We start from the raw sequence: 16,123 nt of genomic DNA on the forward strand, positions 1-16,123 counted from the left end.
TCAGTATTCCTTTTAGTTAGTATTTAGCTTGTCAAAATCATTCTGGCTGCTCATTACCTACATCTCAACAGATAGTCACAGAACCAAAAAGTTTACTAAGTTACGGGCATTCAGATTAGGTGAATGAAATTACTTTCTTGGGCACTTGATGGAAAAATGGCATAGTATTAAAATAAATCTGTTTTTAGTAATCCTCAATAACCCTATTTCACACTAGCTTACACAGTAGAGTTTCTTATCCCTGACAATATTGACATTTGGGGCCAGATCTTTTTTTTTTTTTTTTTTTTTTTTTTTTCCCAACATTTTTAATTTATTTTGGGACAGAGAGAGACAGAGCATGAACGGGGGAGGGGCAGAGAGAGAGGGAGACACAGAATCGGAAACAGGCTCCAGGCTCCGAGCCATCAGCCCAGAGCCTGACGCGGGGCTCGAACTCACAGACCGTGAGATCGTGACCTGGCTGAAGTCGGACGCTTAACCGACTGCGCCACCCAGGCGCCCCGGGGCCAGATCTTTTTTACAAGGTGCTGGCCTGTGAACTATATGCCATTTAACATTATCCCTAGTCTCTGGTCACTGGATACCAAATATGTTTTCCCCAATTGTGATAACCTAAAATGTCTCTAGATATTGCCAAATACACCCTGGGATGGAGGGCAAAATTGCCCCCATTTGCAAACCACTTCTTTACAGTTTTTCATTCAAGTAAGGAAGAAGATAATCTCTGATGAGGAAATTAATAGTCACCAGGTGAAAATTTTCTTCAATATTTAGGTTGCTTATAAGCTCTTATGTTTAATTTATACTGAGAATTCTAGCAGTAATATTCATATTTTATTGAAAGTACATTTATAAAGGAAAAACTTCAACATGTGTAGTAGGTTTAAACTTAACAGTTCTCTTACTACAAAGCCTTTGGGAGAGGGGTGGGAAGGATAGATCAAGGTTGGACTTAGACTGATTTTTGTTTTTGTGAAATCATTGGTTTTAAATTCTAGAGTGTGTCTTTCCCTGAGAAAGAACTATCTTCTTATTTAAAAAGATCAAATAAATAAGGTCAATTTTTAAAAATTTTAGTTTTATAGGGACTTATTTGTCATTAAAATGAACTGTTCATCTGGATTTTATTTGACAAAAGTTATTGATAATTATTCTATTTTTTCTGTTGTCCCTCTTTGTCTGCTTTTAAGATTGATGAAGAGTTGGTAACAAATTCTGGGAAATTCTTAATTTTGGATCGAATGCTGCCAGAACTAAAATCCAGAGGTCACAAGGTTGTGCTTTTGATTGGAATTTTGGTTATTTAATTACTTCCTATTAATCAGAATGGATACTAAGATATATTTAAATTTCAGGTGCTGCTATTTTCACAAATGACAAGAATGTTAGATATTTTGATGGATTACTGCCACTTTAGAAATTTCAACTTCAGCAGGCTTGATGGATCCATGTCTTATTCAGAGAGAGAAAAAAATGTAAGACTATGTCATATGTATCAAATTCCTTTTTGTAATTCATATCTTGATTTCTAAAGTAATGTTCAGAGTAGACCCATAAGTTGATAGATTGAAAACCTTGTAACAGGATCAAAAACCTAAGCATTTTTTAGTTATAATAAGTCTTAATGATTTTTTTTTTTTAATGTTTGCTTTTGAGAGAGACAGAGCACAAGCGTGGGAGGGACACAAAGAGAGGGAGACACAGAATCTGAAGCAGACTCCAGGCTCTGGGCTGCCAACACAGAGTCCGATGTCGGGCTTGACCCACGAACCATGAGATTACGACCTGAGCTGAAGTTGGATGCTTAACTGACTTAGCCACCCAGGCACCGCTAAGTCTTAATGATTCTTAAATTATATGTGTCTTTTGGTCCACCTTTACTTCATAATATCCTACTTCACCACCACTGTAAGAATATTGAGATAACAGGGGCACCTGGGTATTTTAATTTTTGTTTTTTAATTTTTTTAATGTTTATTTTTGAGAGAGAACATGAGTGAGGGTGGGGCAGAGAGAAAGGGAGACAGAATCTGAAGCAGCCTCCAGGCTCAGAATTGTCAGCACAGAGCCTGACACAGGGCTCAAACTCACGAACCGCAAGATTATGACCTGAGCCGAAGTCAGACACTTAACCGACTAGAGACACCCAGGTGCTCTCTCAGGAACAATTTGTAACCTCACATGTGAAGTAAGCCAGGGAAGCTCATCTGAGCCTTGGTGTCCATGGTTTCCACTGAAGGTTAGTTACATAGGTATGACCTACCTGTGTGACTGGCCTGACTGAACTCAGTGTCAAGCCCCTCTGAAGATCAAATTGATAGACTGCTTCTTAAAGTCCCTAGTTTATTATCTTAATTTGGGCAGTGGATATGCTTACAATTATTTATTTTGTGGGAAGGAAGTCTTTGATAATTTTACCTCTTTCCAGCAAATTAGTCTTTTTCAGCTTTTTAAAAAAAATTTTTTTTAATGTTTATTTTTGCAAGAGAAACGGAGCATGAGCAGGGGAGGGGCAGAGAGAGAGGGAGACACAGAATCCGTAGCAGACTCCATCCAGGCTCTGAGCTGTCAGCACACAGCCTGACATGGGGCTCGAACCCACAAGCCGTGAGATCATGACCCAAGCCAAAGTCAGACACTTAACGAACTGAGCCACCCAGGTGCCCTGTCTTTTTCAACTGTAATGACTTCTGGGGTTTTCATTATTTTTTTACTCCACATTAAAAATCCTGTAGGTAATGAAGAATTCATACCTAGTTTAGAGAATGCTGGCTTATTATATCCCTTGGCATTGCCTTCCCCCCCCTGCCTTTGCTATAAACACATGGTTATAAGATGGTTGCTCCACATGCAACACCATATCCATATTCCAGGCAGTAATAATTTCTTAATTCCTTGGGTCTGTACCCTTTTTTGCTTTTAGATGCACAGCTTCAACACAGATCCAGAGGTGTTTATCTTCTTAGTCAGTACACGAGCTGGTGGCCTGGGCATTAATTTGACTGCAGCAGATACAGTTATCATTTATGATAGTGATTGGGTAAGTCAAAAGTATAGCAATATGCTGATTATATTTCCATTCTGAATTTTTTTTATCTTTCATTGTATGCTTTGCAATTTTATTTTGAAAAGGTATCCCATTTTAAAACAAAAATCATTATCAAGTACCCTATGTGTAAAGACTTGAACATGTTTTATCATTGAAGTCATTCTAGAGATCTACAATGAGTTTAAGACACTATTTAAAAGATTCTGATTGGATCATGCATGCATGTGACTTTACCCACATAGTATGAGTTTAAGTAACTTTAATATTCAACTGTTAAATGTTATTTTTCTTTTTACTCTAAGAATCCCCAATCTGATCTTCAGGCCCAGGATAGATGTCATAGAATTGGTCAGACAAAGCCCGTTGTTGTATATCGTCTTGTCACAGCAAATACTATTGATCAGAAAATTGTGGAAAGAGCAGCTGCTAAAAGAAAACTGGAAAAGTTGATCATCCACAAAAGTAAATAATACTTTGTAGTACTTTTTTGTTTCAGTTGTCTGTTGTGTGTTGTGGAATTTTGTTACTGATATTTTCCTTATTATATTTTTGAAGATTTTTTTTAAGTGTATTTATTTATTTTGAGAGCGAGAAAGAGCATGAGCAGGTGAAGGGCAGAGAGAGAGAGAATCCCAAGTAGCACTGTCAGCGTAAAGCCCAATACGAGGCTCAGTCCCATAAACTGTGAGATCATAACATGAGCCAAAACCAGGAGTTGGACGCTTAACTGACTGAGCGTCTCAGGCGCCCCTGAAAGATTTTATTTTTAAGTAATCTCACACCCAGTGTGGGACTTTAACTCACAACCCCAAGATCGAGAGTTGCATGCTCCACTGACTGAGCCAGCCAGGTGCCCCACTGATTTCTTTATAAAAGAAATTAGTGCGGGGGCGATTACGTGGCTTAGTCATTGAAGCCTCCAACTCTTGATTTCGGCTCAGGTCATAATCCCAGGGCCATGGGAGTAAGCCCCATGTCAGGCTCTGCGCTGAGAGTGGAACCTGTTTAGGCTGTCTCTCCTACTGCCCCTCTCCCCCACCCACCTGTGCGCATGCTCTTTCTGTAAAATAAAAAAATATATAAATAAGTACAGCTTGATTAGGATTTTAGTAAGCAGTGGGGAGTTTGTTGCTGTAAAGACCTAAACTAGATTGGTGTAACCATAAACACAGAGGAAAAACATTAGTGTCTAGATGAGGAGCAGAGGGGCAAGGAAACCCCTATCCAGGACACTTTTAAAATGCCATATCCTTTTTTTTTTTTTTTTTTTTTAATTTTTTTTTTCAACGTTTTTTATTTATTTTTGGGACAGAGAGAGACAGAGCACGAACGGGGGAGGGGCAGAGAGAGAGGGAGACACAGAATCCGAAACAGGCTCCAGGCTCCGAGCCATCAGCCCAGAGCCCAATGCGGGGCTCGAACTCACAGACCGCGAGATCATGACCTGGCTGAAGTCGGACGCTTAACCGACTGCGCCACCCAGGCGCCCCTAAAATGCCATATCCTAATCTCTGACATGATGTTAATGCTTATTCTTGATAAGAGATTTGCCTGTCGAAAGGCTTTAAGGAAGTTTTAAGCCTCTTGTAAGTTCAGTATATTAAGTATTAGAATATCGGGGTGCCTGGGTGGCTCAGTTAGTTGAGCATCTGACTTCAGCTCAGGTCATGATCTCATGGTTCATGAGTTTGAGCCCTGTGTTCGACTCTGTGCTGACAGCTCAGAGCCTGGAGCCTGCTTTAGATTCTGTGCCCCTCCCCTGCTCATGCTCTGTCTCTGTCTCTGATTCTCTCTCTCAAAAATAAATAAACATTAAAGAAAAATTTTTTTAGAATATTAAGGATACATTGAAGTAGTGCTATAAAAACTATTTACTTGATTGAACTTGCTATTTCGAAAAACATGTGGCTCTAGAATGTCCTTTTCATTGTTTCAAATATAATCTTTAAAATACAGTGTTTTAGATTGTGAGAAGTAGGGGAAGTGAAGTAGATGAGGCATTGGCATTTTATATTCTGTTCCCTAAGATTCCTTGGAGAAGTTTCGGCTTTTATTCAGTCAGTATGAAAATCTATTTGGAGAAATTGTCTTCATGGCTACATCACAAAAGTTGAAAACATCTGTTAAGTTGTGAAGCCTAGAGTAATAGGAACATAATGTCAAAAATCACTATTAGTTTATTTTATGCTACTTTTCTTCTTGCTCTCTACTTGCAAATACTTCCTCCAGTGTATCTGACATTGAGGTTAGGTTTTAGAAATCTTTAATTTGACTTCATGGAACATTCAGATTGTAGTTGGAATTTACATTGGAGGAAAAAATAACTTTTCTAAGAAGATTTTGTGCAAATTAAAATTTTTTCACCTGTGCTGCTTTAGGAATTTGAATGATGAAATATATTTTTATTGAATATAGTTTAAATTCAGTAAAATTTGTCTAGTTTTATTTTCCCAAGTCTGTTTTCAGTATTTTGAGAAATTAATTTCAAAGAACAATTTGAAAAGAATTTTTAAAATACTGTCAGTGTTTTATTGAGGTATAATATGGATACAGTAAAATAACCAGATCTTAAATGTACAGGTTGATGAATTTTGATAAATGAATACACACAGTGTAACTATCCTCTAGGTCAAGGTAAACAGTTCCATCATCCAAAACCATTTTCCCCTACACCAGTCATTTTCCATGCTCTCTTGTTCCTCACCAGAAGGCAGCCATTGTTCTGATTTTTGTGACACAAATTAGTTTTTCCTTTAACTTCATATGTGGATTCATTTGTATGTATGTAGCTACTACTTTTGTTCAGCAGAACATTTTGAGATTCATTTATGTTATATTAGAAGTTAATAGTTTGTCCATTCTTTTGTTGGTTGACATTTAAGTTGTTTTTCAGATCTTGGTTTTTCTGAATAAGCTGTTCTTGTACAAGTGTTTGTGGACACATGCATTTGTTTGTTCTTGGTCTTTGGATGGGTGCATGTTTACTTACAGGAACCTGCTGAATTTTTTCTCCAAGCAGACATACCATTTTACATTTCTACTAGCAAAGTATGAGAGCTGTGATTACTTTTCTCCTTATCACCACTTGACTTTGCCTATACTTTTTAACATACACCATTCTGATTGGTTTATAATGTAGTATATTTTGGTTTTAAAGGCAATTTTCAATGTTTTGATTTTCTTGAAAATTTTTTTCTAGATCATTTCAAAGGTGGTCAGTCTGGATTAAATCAATCTAAGAACTTCTTAGACCCTAAGGAATTAATGGAATTATTAAAATCTAGAGATTATGAAAGGTAAGATATTTTAACTTAAAAAAATGTAATTCATAGTTTTGATTTATCATATGGACTTGAATCTTTTGTTTTCTTATAGAGAAGTAAAAGGATCAAGAGAGAAGGTCATTAGCGATAAAGATTTGGAGTTGTTGCTAGATCGAAGTGATCTCATTGGCAAGTAACCTTTTATTTTTCTTTTACTGGAAACTGAAACAGACATGTAAGAAGAGAGGATAGTAATACTTAACGTACCCCTATATGTAATTGATTCAGCCACAATAGTCCACAACATTTAACTAGTCTTTTTTCATTTTGATTCTCTTTTGTCAGAATCTTAAAATCATGACATTTTACCCAGGCATTTTACTCAGGCATCTTTTACTGGGAAGAGCAGGTCTTTAAATGTAGCCACTATGTCATTACATTTAAGAGAATTGGCACTAAAACCTTGATATCCTCTACTACCCAGGCCATATTCAGATTTCCCCAGTTGTCTCAAATCCTTTTTTACATTTTGAATCAGGATCTAAATTTCATTGTTATGACTCTTCTGTAACATCCTTCTCACTTTCATTGTTGCATGTCATAAAGGAAAAGTGGGTTATCCTATAAAATGACCTATATTTTGAAATTGGCTGATTTTTTTAACCCCTTTTGTGTTCGTTGATTTGTTCTTCAATCTACTTATTTTCAGAAAAGTGATAAATAGCTATGTAAATAGCTCTATAGGCTTAATTAGATCTAGGTTCTGTTTCTTATGAATACTTTGTAATACTTTGTTCTTTCTCTCTTTGAGAAAAGCACCTGTTAGCATTTAATGAGCTCCCTCCACCTGGTTTTAAGCTACCAGGCTCCCCCACATAGACACCCTTAACCTTCTCCACTCTTCCGCTGAAGAGTTTAGCCTTCATGATGACAGATTGTTTTGGGAACTTTCTCTTTCCCGGATGTTTGCAGCCCAATTTCATTTCATCAATGGTAGAATCAGCTCCAGTCTTGTTTTGGGAAGCATTTATCAGGGTTGATAGGTGGGCAGAGGCTCTGGTTCCTCTGTAAGTGGTAATGCCCCATTCCAACTTTCCCAAAGTAACTTCAGTGATACTTGTTGAAGTGGATCCTGTGGTCATGCCACCAGCATCACCCTGGCCTCCTGGGTGCTTCTGGTGTTTGCTGACGCAGTTCACATGGTCCTGAAGTTTCCAGGTCTTCCTTAGTCTAGATGGTATGTCACCAGCTGAGACCAAATAGCTATTGTCATATTTTAAATCCTACCAGGAAGTGCTTTTCTGGGTTTCTTATTTTTAGTGAGCTAAGATTGGTCAGGTCATTCAGGCTGATCTTATCAAGTTTTCTGTCTTTTATTAAGCCTGATGATTTTAGTATCCACTGATGATTGTTTTGAACAATTATTACCTTAAGGATTGCAAAATGGTGATTTTCTTGTTTTTCCTTTATTAGCCAGAATGAGTCTATTAAGAACTTTTCCCTACCAACTCTGGTTATTCTGAGATATAGTTTATACAGGTGAAGCAGGATAAATTGCTTCTTCTGTTTTTCAGTTTTTAGAATAATGAGTTGATGTCTACATTGGTGACCATAAATTATTTTGTAAACAAATATATTTAAAACTCATCATTCCCTAATTATTTCATAACCTACTGGTAATCTATGCCCAATTATGTGTATTGTAACTGCATAGGGGAAATACTGTATAAAGCTATACTACTGCACATCTTTTCCCACCCCTACCTTCAGCACTGTTATGTTGGTAGTGTGGTATTGGTGAAGGCAGGAATATGTTAATACCGTGGAAATAGGGAAAAACTACAAATCCAGGGCCTTTTGATGGGGCAGGGTATCCGGGAAGCCAATTGTTGAACATTTACAAGCACATCACTGCATATAGTCTCGTGATATCTTCAGCTTCATTTCAAATAGCTCTTCTTAAAATTGTGTTGTCTTATTGAGTTGGAAGAATTCTTTATATATTCTAGATACAAGTCCTTTATCAGATATTTGTTTTGCAAATATTTTCTCCCGGTTTATGGCTTATCTTGGATGCTCTTTTTTTCCCCCCCAACTAAACTCTACACCCAAAATAGGGCTCGGACTCATGACCTGAAATCAAGAGTTAGTTGCATGTTCTACCAACTGAGCTGGCCAGGCATCCCTTATCTTGCGCTTTCTTAATTAGTGTGTTTTGAAGGGCAAAACTTTAATTTTCATAAAGTCCAGTTTATCTTTTTTTGTTACCACTTACTGTTTTGGTGTCATGTGTAAGTAATCTTTGCCTAGCCAAGGTCATGGTGTTTTCTTTTGAGAGTTTTATAGTTTTGGGGCATCTGGGTGGCTCAGTCTGTTAAGCATGCCCCGGGACATTTCTAATCAACAGCTAGGACACCATACCACACTCAAGAACAAATTGTAAATAAATTAACAGGTCAGAACCTAAATATTAAAAGCAAAACTTTAAAAATACGGGAAAATACATGTATGACTTTAGGACAGGAAAATATTTTTTTTATGTTTGTTTATTTATAGATTGATTTAATTACATTAAAGACTTGTATAAAAACAGATGATACTGGGGTGCCTGGGTGGTTCAATCGACTAAGCTTCCGACTTCAGCTTAGGTCACAATCTCATGGCTAGTGGATTTGGGCCCCGCATCGGGCTCTGTTCTGACAACCCCGAGCCTGGATCCTACTTTGGATTCTGGGTCTCCATCTCTCTCTTTCTGTCTCTCTCAAAAATAAACATTAAAAAAATTTTTTAAAGCAGATGATACTATAAACAGATTAGAGACAAACCACAGAAATATATTTGCAACACCTAACAGATAAGGAAGTGTTTATCACATATAGATAACTAAAAGTCAACAAGAGAAAAGGACAACGTGAGTAGGCAGGAAAGTGGCCAGGGAACATATTAAAGATGCTTTAGCTTCCTAAGAAATCAGAGTAATGCCACTCAACACCAGTAGAGATTTCATTCCATAGCTATCATTGACAAAAATGTAAAAGACCACATGTTATCAGCTGGGGTGTGTATTAAGATAAATTTTCATGGTATCATGCTTTCCAGCCTTTAAACTAACAAATATTAGGCTTTTGGTTTTTTGTTGTTTTTTTTTTTTAATTTTTTTTAATGTTTATTTATTTTTGCGAGAGAGAGAGACAGAGCATGAACGGGGGAGGGTCAGACAGAGAGGGAGACACAGAATCTGAAGCAGGCTCCAGGCTCTGAGCTGTCAGCACAGAGCCCGACGCGGGGCTCGAACTCACAGACCGTGAGATCATGACCTGAGCGAAGTTGGACGCTTAACCGACTGAGCCACCCAGGCGCCCCTGGGCTTTTGGTATTTTTTAAGACATCTCTGAAAATGTAATTCACACTGTTTCCCTATACTTAATATATCTTAAATTCAACAGAAGTGATTTTGATTAGCAAACTGATATTTGTTCCTTGGAGGCCAGTTCTCATTATATTAAGAGTACATTTTACTTTCTTGCTTTTGTTACATTCACTATTAATGATTGAGGAATAAAGTGGCTCACATTTTTGTGGTTTTTTAAGTTTTGGACAGATGACTCTTTTCATAACAACATATTGGACATTTCTTTTAATATTCTTTTTTAGGTTCTCATACTTTTTAAAAAATAAATACTTGTTTAAAAAAATAAAAAACATTTATGTATTTTTCTCTTAGATCAAATGAATGCCTCAGGACCGATTAAAGAGAAGATGGGGATTTTCAAGATACTAGAAAATTCTGAGGATTCCAGTCCTGAATGTTTGTTTTAAATTGGAACTAAAGACTGCCCTTAAAGTTCTTGTTTACATCTAGTGATTTACCTGTATTGGTTTTAAAATCCAGATTATCCGCTTTACTTTTTTGGTTGTATCAGTTTACATAATGAAACTTGTACCATTGCATAATTAATAGATGGTAATTTTCTGAGCCTTATTAAGAACAAAGAAGTACTCATAGTAAGTTTAGATTTTTCCGTTAATTTTTTGGGCTCAGTAATATTCTTGGGTACAGGCTGATGTGTACTTAACCACTGCCAGATTTATACAGTCTTCCTGTGGAAGTTTAAAGTCTTTCCCCCCTTTTAGGAGTACAGTTCATGGGTTTGGGGTACTTCATTTATGGAGTAGGCTTTTGATGGGGGAATCATTGGGATTATGCTTTCTGGTGTTTAAATAAGAAATTGTTTGGTTTTAGAGTCTATTTCTATAAAATAAATTACCAAATAAATGTTTGTTATATGATGATCTCAGATTCCCACCCCCCCACACCCCACCCCACCCCCAAGAAAATAATGGTTCAGGTGAAGTAATAGCAGAAGTCTGGACTGGCATTGTGACTCAGTATTATTATGTTGACTTGATTTTTATTCATTAGTAGTACTATACACATACGTCATATGAAGATTACAACTGGACATTGGTTAACGCAGAGATGGCTCTCAGAGAAACTGTAGGGTCTTGACCAAAAAAGCCAGAAGTTGGAAGTGGTAATATATTGTGCAAAACAAGAATATAACGAGAGCAAAGACCTTGAAAATGTATATATAGTAGGAGGAGTAAATCGTACCAGAGAGAAGAAAACAAGATGTAGGAATGAAATTCATAGTATATAGTAGAGGAATATAAAGGCCAAAATGGGAACAATTTAGGGCTTGTATGTCAGATTGTAAGGAAGAGAGGTCCTGAATGCTCCCTGAACCATACATTTCTGTGTAGGTTGTTTGTCTCTCGCGAAAATGTTATTGTATTCAATATAGATTAGATTATCTCTGCCGTAGGGTAATCAAACTAGGACTTAGAAGAAAAATTGTTCTGAGAGAATATTCAAATGAACAGACTACAGAGCAGGTGTGTTTTTTTTTGTTTTTTTTTTTTGTTTTTAAATTTTTTTTTTTTTCAACGTTTTTTATTTATTTTTGGGACAGAGAGAGACAGAGCATGAACGGGGGAGGGGCAGAGAGAGAGGGAGACACAGAATCGGAAACAGGCTCCAGGCTCCGAGCCATCAGCCCAGAGCCTGACGCGGGGCTCGAACTCACGGACCGCGAGATCGTGACCTGGCTGAAGTCGGACGCTTAACCGACTGCGCCACCCAGGCGCCCCACAGGTGTGTTTTTTAAGTGGGAATGTTTACGAATCAGTCATGCTGGCTAATCATACCTGTAACTTGGTTGTTTAGTAGTCCTACTAAGTTTCCCTAGTGTGTTCTAAATTGTGCAGGAATAGGACAGGAATTTGACAACAGTGCCGCGCAAATGGCAACCAGACAAATGGTGTCTCAAGGTATTACTTGAGCATTTAACTTGGATATAGGCACAGGTTACAGGCTTACATTTTCCAGTGACTGTTTCATGGGTTTACTTCTGTTCTTACATCTGTAAGATGTAACCCCTCCCTCTTATCTTTTCCCTGTTGGCCCTTAGAAAATAGAAATAATCAGAAAAGAACTTGCAAAAGTTGCTGCCACTGCACCTGTGAATCTACCAGCATCTGTGCTCACGAGTCCTCCTTTCCTGTTACTATGGACGTATCCTCCTGTCTGGAGCCAACAGAAATGCCTCATTTCTCTTTTATAAAAAGCTCCTTGAAAAGTTGTCTGTATTTACAATTGATGATATAGGGCTGTGTTTCTCATAATGAAATGTGTGGGCATAGCTCAGGAATTTTAGCTTTTATGTGCGTATTCATTTTAATCAAATCTAAACAAAATTCATACAACACAGACAACTATTTTTGTTTCTCCTCTTCCATTTTTTTTCCTAGATCTGTTCCAGTCAGATTTTCATCCCCTTCTGTCCATTGGAACAGTTCTTACTGAGGTCTGTCACCTCAGTGTGCTTGGTCTTTAAGCTACAGTGCAACCTCCTAAACAATGTCCTTAGTTTGCTAATTTCTAGCGAACACATTGGCCTGGTTTTCCTTCCTACTTCTCTAGTTCTTCCTTGTCCCCTTTGCTATTTCTTTTTTATGTCTTTGACCCCTAGACATTAGAACGTCCCAAGCAGAGCTTAGGGCTCCCTTGATGGTCTTATCTTACTGCTTTAAGTAGATAGCTCAGATTTCTTTTTTTTTTTTAATTTTTTTTTTTCAACGTTTTTTATTTATTTTTGGGACAGAGAGAGACAGAGCATGAACGGGGGAGGGGCAGAGAGAGAGGGAGACACAGAATCGGAAACAGGCTCCAGGCTCCGAGCCATCAGCCCAGAGCCTGACGCGGGGCTCGAACTCACGGACTGCGAGATCGTGACCTGGCTGAAGTCGGACGCTTAACCGACTGCGCCACCCAGGCGCCCCAAGATTTCTTTTATATCTCTAGCCAGAATTCTTTCCCCTGAACTCATATCCAACTGAGTACTTGACATGTTTAATTGGTTGCCTGATAACTCAAACTATCCCAAATCTGAGCTTCTGAGCTTGTACTCCACCTGTTGAGACTGTTAGAAACCATGCATTTATTTTCCAGCTTCCATAATCTTGTGTTTCCATCTCTTCTGGGAGTTTAATACCTCTTTCATCCTATTATGTTATCTTAGTTCTAGATTTTAGTAAGGAAGGGGCAGAAGGGAACAGATGTTCTCACTCTGTGATGCTGAAACATACTCTCTGCTTTGTCTCACATACTCTTTGTCTCAAAGAATATTCTCAAACAGGGCTTGTCTTCCTTTGGTTGATCATTGTCATGAAAAATATTAGCTTTTTTGTTGTTGAGTCTTCCATATCCTTAGGCAGTTCCTTATGTGTTCAGAGGTGTAGTGAAAGTGATACTTGAACATTTCTAATCTAAGCAAACATGTTTGATAGTGTCTTTCACTAATATCTTAGTAATTATGTTATTTTTTTTAAATCTTAGCAGTTTGAAGTAATACTTTATGGGAAGACTGAAAAGTAATAACATTTATGAAAAGTAATAACGTTTATAACCAAAACGTTAGGTACTTCTATTAGTTTTAAGGTCTGTACTCAAATTATTTTGGTTTTGAACTTCTTTTTAAATTAATGCTAGTTAAGTTTTTATGATCCTGTTTGCTGTATTAGCCAGTACATCTCTGCAAATAACATGTTTTTTATTACTTCACTATCAATTATGGTTACTAAATTAAGCCCAAGGAATCATACTTAGGAGAAAAATTTAAAAAGACTTTTTTAATGTTTATTTTTGAGAGAGAGAGAGACAAGGTGCGAGCGGGGAGGGACGGAGAGGGGTGGGGAGACACAGAATCTAAAGTAGGCTCCAGGCTCTGAGCTGTCAGCACAGAGCCTGATGCAGGGCTCAAACCCACAAACCATGAGATCATGACCTGAGCTAAAGTCAGATGCTTAACCAACTGAGCCACCCAAACACTCCAGGAGTAAAAATTTTAAAAAATCTCTTTTGCTGTTCAGTTCTTTGGAGTCACTTATGGTCCTGACTTGATTTAACTACCATTACTGTTACATTCAGAGAAGATGTCATTTCTTGTCAAAATCTAGTGAAGCTTGTGTTTCCATTATAGACATTTACATCCCTAATGTAGCTAATAATGCTAATTCTAAATAGGTTTTGATTAGAAATTAAAATAATTTATAAAAATATTTTTATATTTTTTCAAAATCTTATATACTTTTGGCAAACTAAGCTTAAACTACCACATAATGTAGTCCAATTGTGCATGAATAGGACAGGAGTTTGACAACAATGCCAAGCAAATGGCAACCAGACAATAAATGGTGTCTCAAGGTGTTACTTGAGCATTTAACTCCAGGATATAGGTGGCTATACTTGATGGTAAAGTTGTTTGGTCATTCATGTGATCTAGAATGAGCTTGTGTAGATTTTTAGATTTGATTGAAATGAATACACAGGGGCGCATGAGTGGTTTAGTCGGTTAAGCATCTCCCTTTGGCTTGCATCGTGATTTCGCTGTCCGTGACTTTGAGCCCCATGTCGGGCTCTGTGCTGACAGCTCAGAGCCTAGAGCCTGCTTCCGATTCTGTCTCCCTCTCTTTCTGCCCCTCCCCCATTCATGCTCTTTCTCTGTCTCTTAAAAATAAAAATTAATGTTAAAATAACATTTATAAAATAAAGTATGCCTGCCTTCATGCTTAGTAGTCTAACAGCATCCGCCCAATTAAGGTGGTCAAATGAAGGTTTCATTCCTCTGAGCTTTAAAAAGCTATTTAATGAAATAAGAAAATAGCATAATCATTAGAGAAATATGACAAATATCTTTTACTTCTTATGAAGGTGTTACTTTTTTCAGGAGAGTACGGAAATCTTAAGTGTTTAGTTGTATACACAGGTTCCCACTGTGTGACTGCCAATCCGTATTACCATCTAGTGTTCCTAGCATCTCAAAAGGCTCTCTCTTCCTCCTAATTAAACCCTACCCCAGGGTAACCACTCTTGTAATATCTGTCATCATGGACTAGTTCTATCTATGCCAGGTACATGCATTAGTGAAGTTTTGGAACATTAAGTTAATAAAAAGCATTTCCTGCAGGACAGATGAAAAAAATAAGAGAACCTCTGGTGAGAACAGATCTGTTACATTTATATTGCCTGTCTTCCTCTTCTGTGTACCATTTATTACTGGATTTTGAATAAGGATTGTGTGTTTTGCCACCCCAAACACTTATTTATTTTAAGAGCAAGAGAGGGACAGAATCCCAAGCAGGCTATGCGCTGTCAGCACAGAGTCTGATGTGGGGTCAATCTCTTGAACCATGAGATCATGGCCTGAGCCAAAATCAAGAGTTGGATACTTAACCACCTGAGCCACCCAGGCGCCCCACTTAAGTTTATTTCTCTGGTTACTTGAAAGATACAAGATGAATCCTATCTTACTGTTTTATCAAAATGAGCTCTTTGACCTGACTACTTTGTGCTGCAGAACCAGGCACAGACTCACGTGGGAGCACTGGGTGTAGGCGGCTTTCCTTCACCCTGTTTCTCTCAGTTTCAAGGTTGTTCCTATTCCTATTTGTTTCTCCATCTTCTGTTGAACCCTTTTTGTACCAGTAGTAGTAGGGTGCAAGAGAGAAGTGATACTAGAATATTAGATAACTTGGCACAACACAAATTTAATCCTTCCATGAAAGAGAATGGGAAGTTTAAGATCTGAGTGGACTCTAACAGAGGCACCAGCAATGCCAGAGATAATCATAAATTTACAATTCATCAGTTCATAATTCATCGATGCATATTATTTGGATTTGATGTTTGGTCATGTTCCTCACTCAGATATTTGCACGGTTGGCTCCTTGGCATTCAAGTCTCAGCTCACAGTTCACTTTAGAATGAATGTCCCTCATCTATCCCTTCCTCCTGCCAAAGAATCTTGCTCTTTCCCATATGTCAGCCTCTCATCTCATCGTTGGGTACTTTGTCTTGTTCACTGCATAAAAGAGCATGTTGGAAACATGAAGCAGGAATAAAGTTACAAAGAAGAACCAGATGGACACACCAGATTAAAAACTATTATTGACTTTCCTGGAATTAAAGAAATATGAAGGACCTCCTATTGAATTAGTTTAGTTTACCAGGCGCTAGACAGAAAGGATAAGGAAAACTACACCTGGATGCATTGTAGATAAAATAACCTCAAAGAGAATCATTTAAAACTAGATAGGTCATTCACAGAGGAACAAAGATCAGTAGACAGGCACATGTTTTAACAAAAATAAGACCATAAAATTTTCAATGTGTTGAAATTCCAACCTAAAGTTTTAAATCCATCCTTTGCCAGCCAATCCTAATAGGCGGTTAAAACTGAAAGAAGAG

The 16,123-nt window shown here is 37.6% G+C and overlaps 1 protein-coding gene across 1 annotated transcript in view; it reads left to right on the plus strand.

The window, feature by feature from the left end:
• HELLS (helicase, lymphoid specific) overlaps positions 1-10,608 on the plus strand; it is a 37,854-nt gene extending 27,246 nt beyond the window's left edge. The window contains exons 16-22 of the mRNA XM_058697230.1: positions 1,194-1,277; positions 1,359-1,478; positions 2,927-3,043; positions 3,355-3,514; positions 6,252-6,348; positions 6,428-6,504; positions 10,040-10,608. Of these exons, the coding sequence (XP_058553213.1) occupies positions 1,194-1,277; positions 1,359-1,478; positions 2,927-3,043; positions 3,355-3,514; positions 6,252-6,348; positions 6,428-6,504; positions 10,040-10,134 (750 nt within the window). The 3' untranslated portion in view covers positions 10,135-10,608. The remainder of the gene's footprint in view (positions 1-1,193; positions 1,278-1,358; positions 1,479-2,926; positions 3,044-3,354; positions 3,515-6,251; positions 6,349-6,427; positions 6,505-10,039) is intronic.
• Positions 10,609-16,123: the final 5,515 nt, after the last annotated feature.

Source organism: Neofelis nebulosa, chromosome 13 (genome assembly GCF_028018385.1).
Source record: "Neofelis nebulosa isolate mNeoNeb1 chromosome 13, mNeoNeb1.pri, whole genome shotgun sequence".
NCBI lineage: Eukaryota > Metazoa > Chordata > Mammalia > Carnivora > Felidae > Neofelis > Neofelis nebulosa.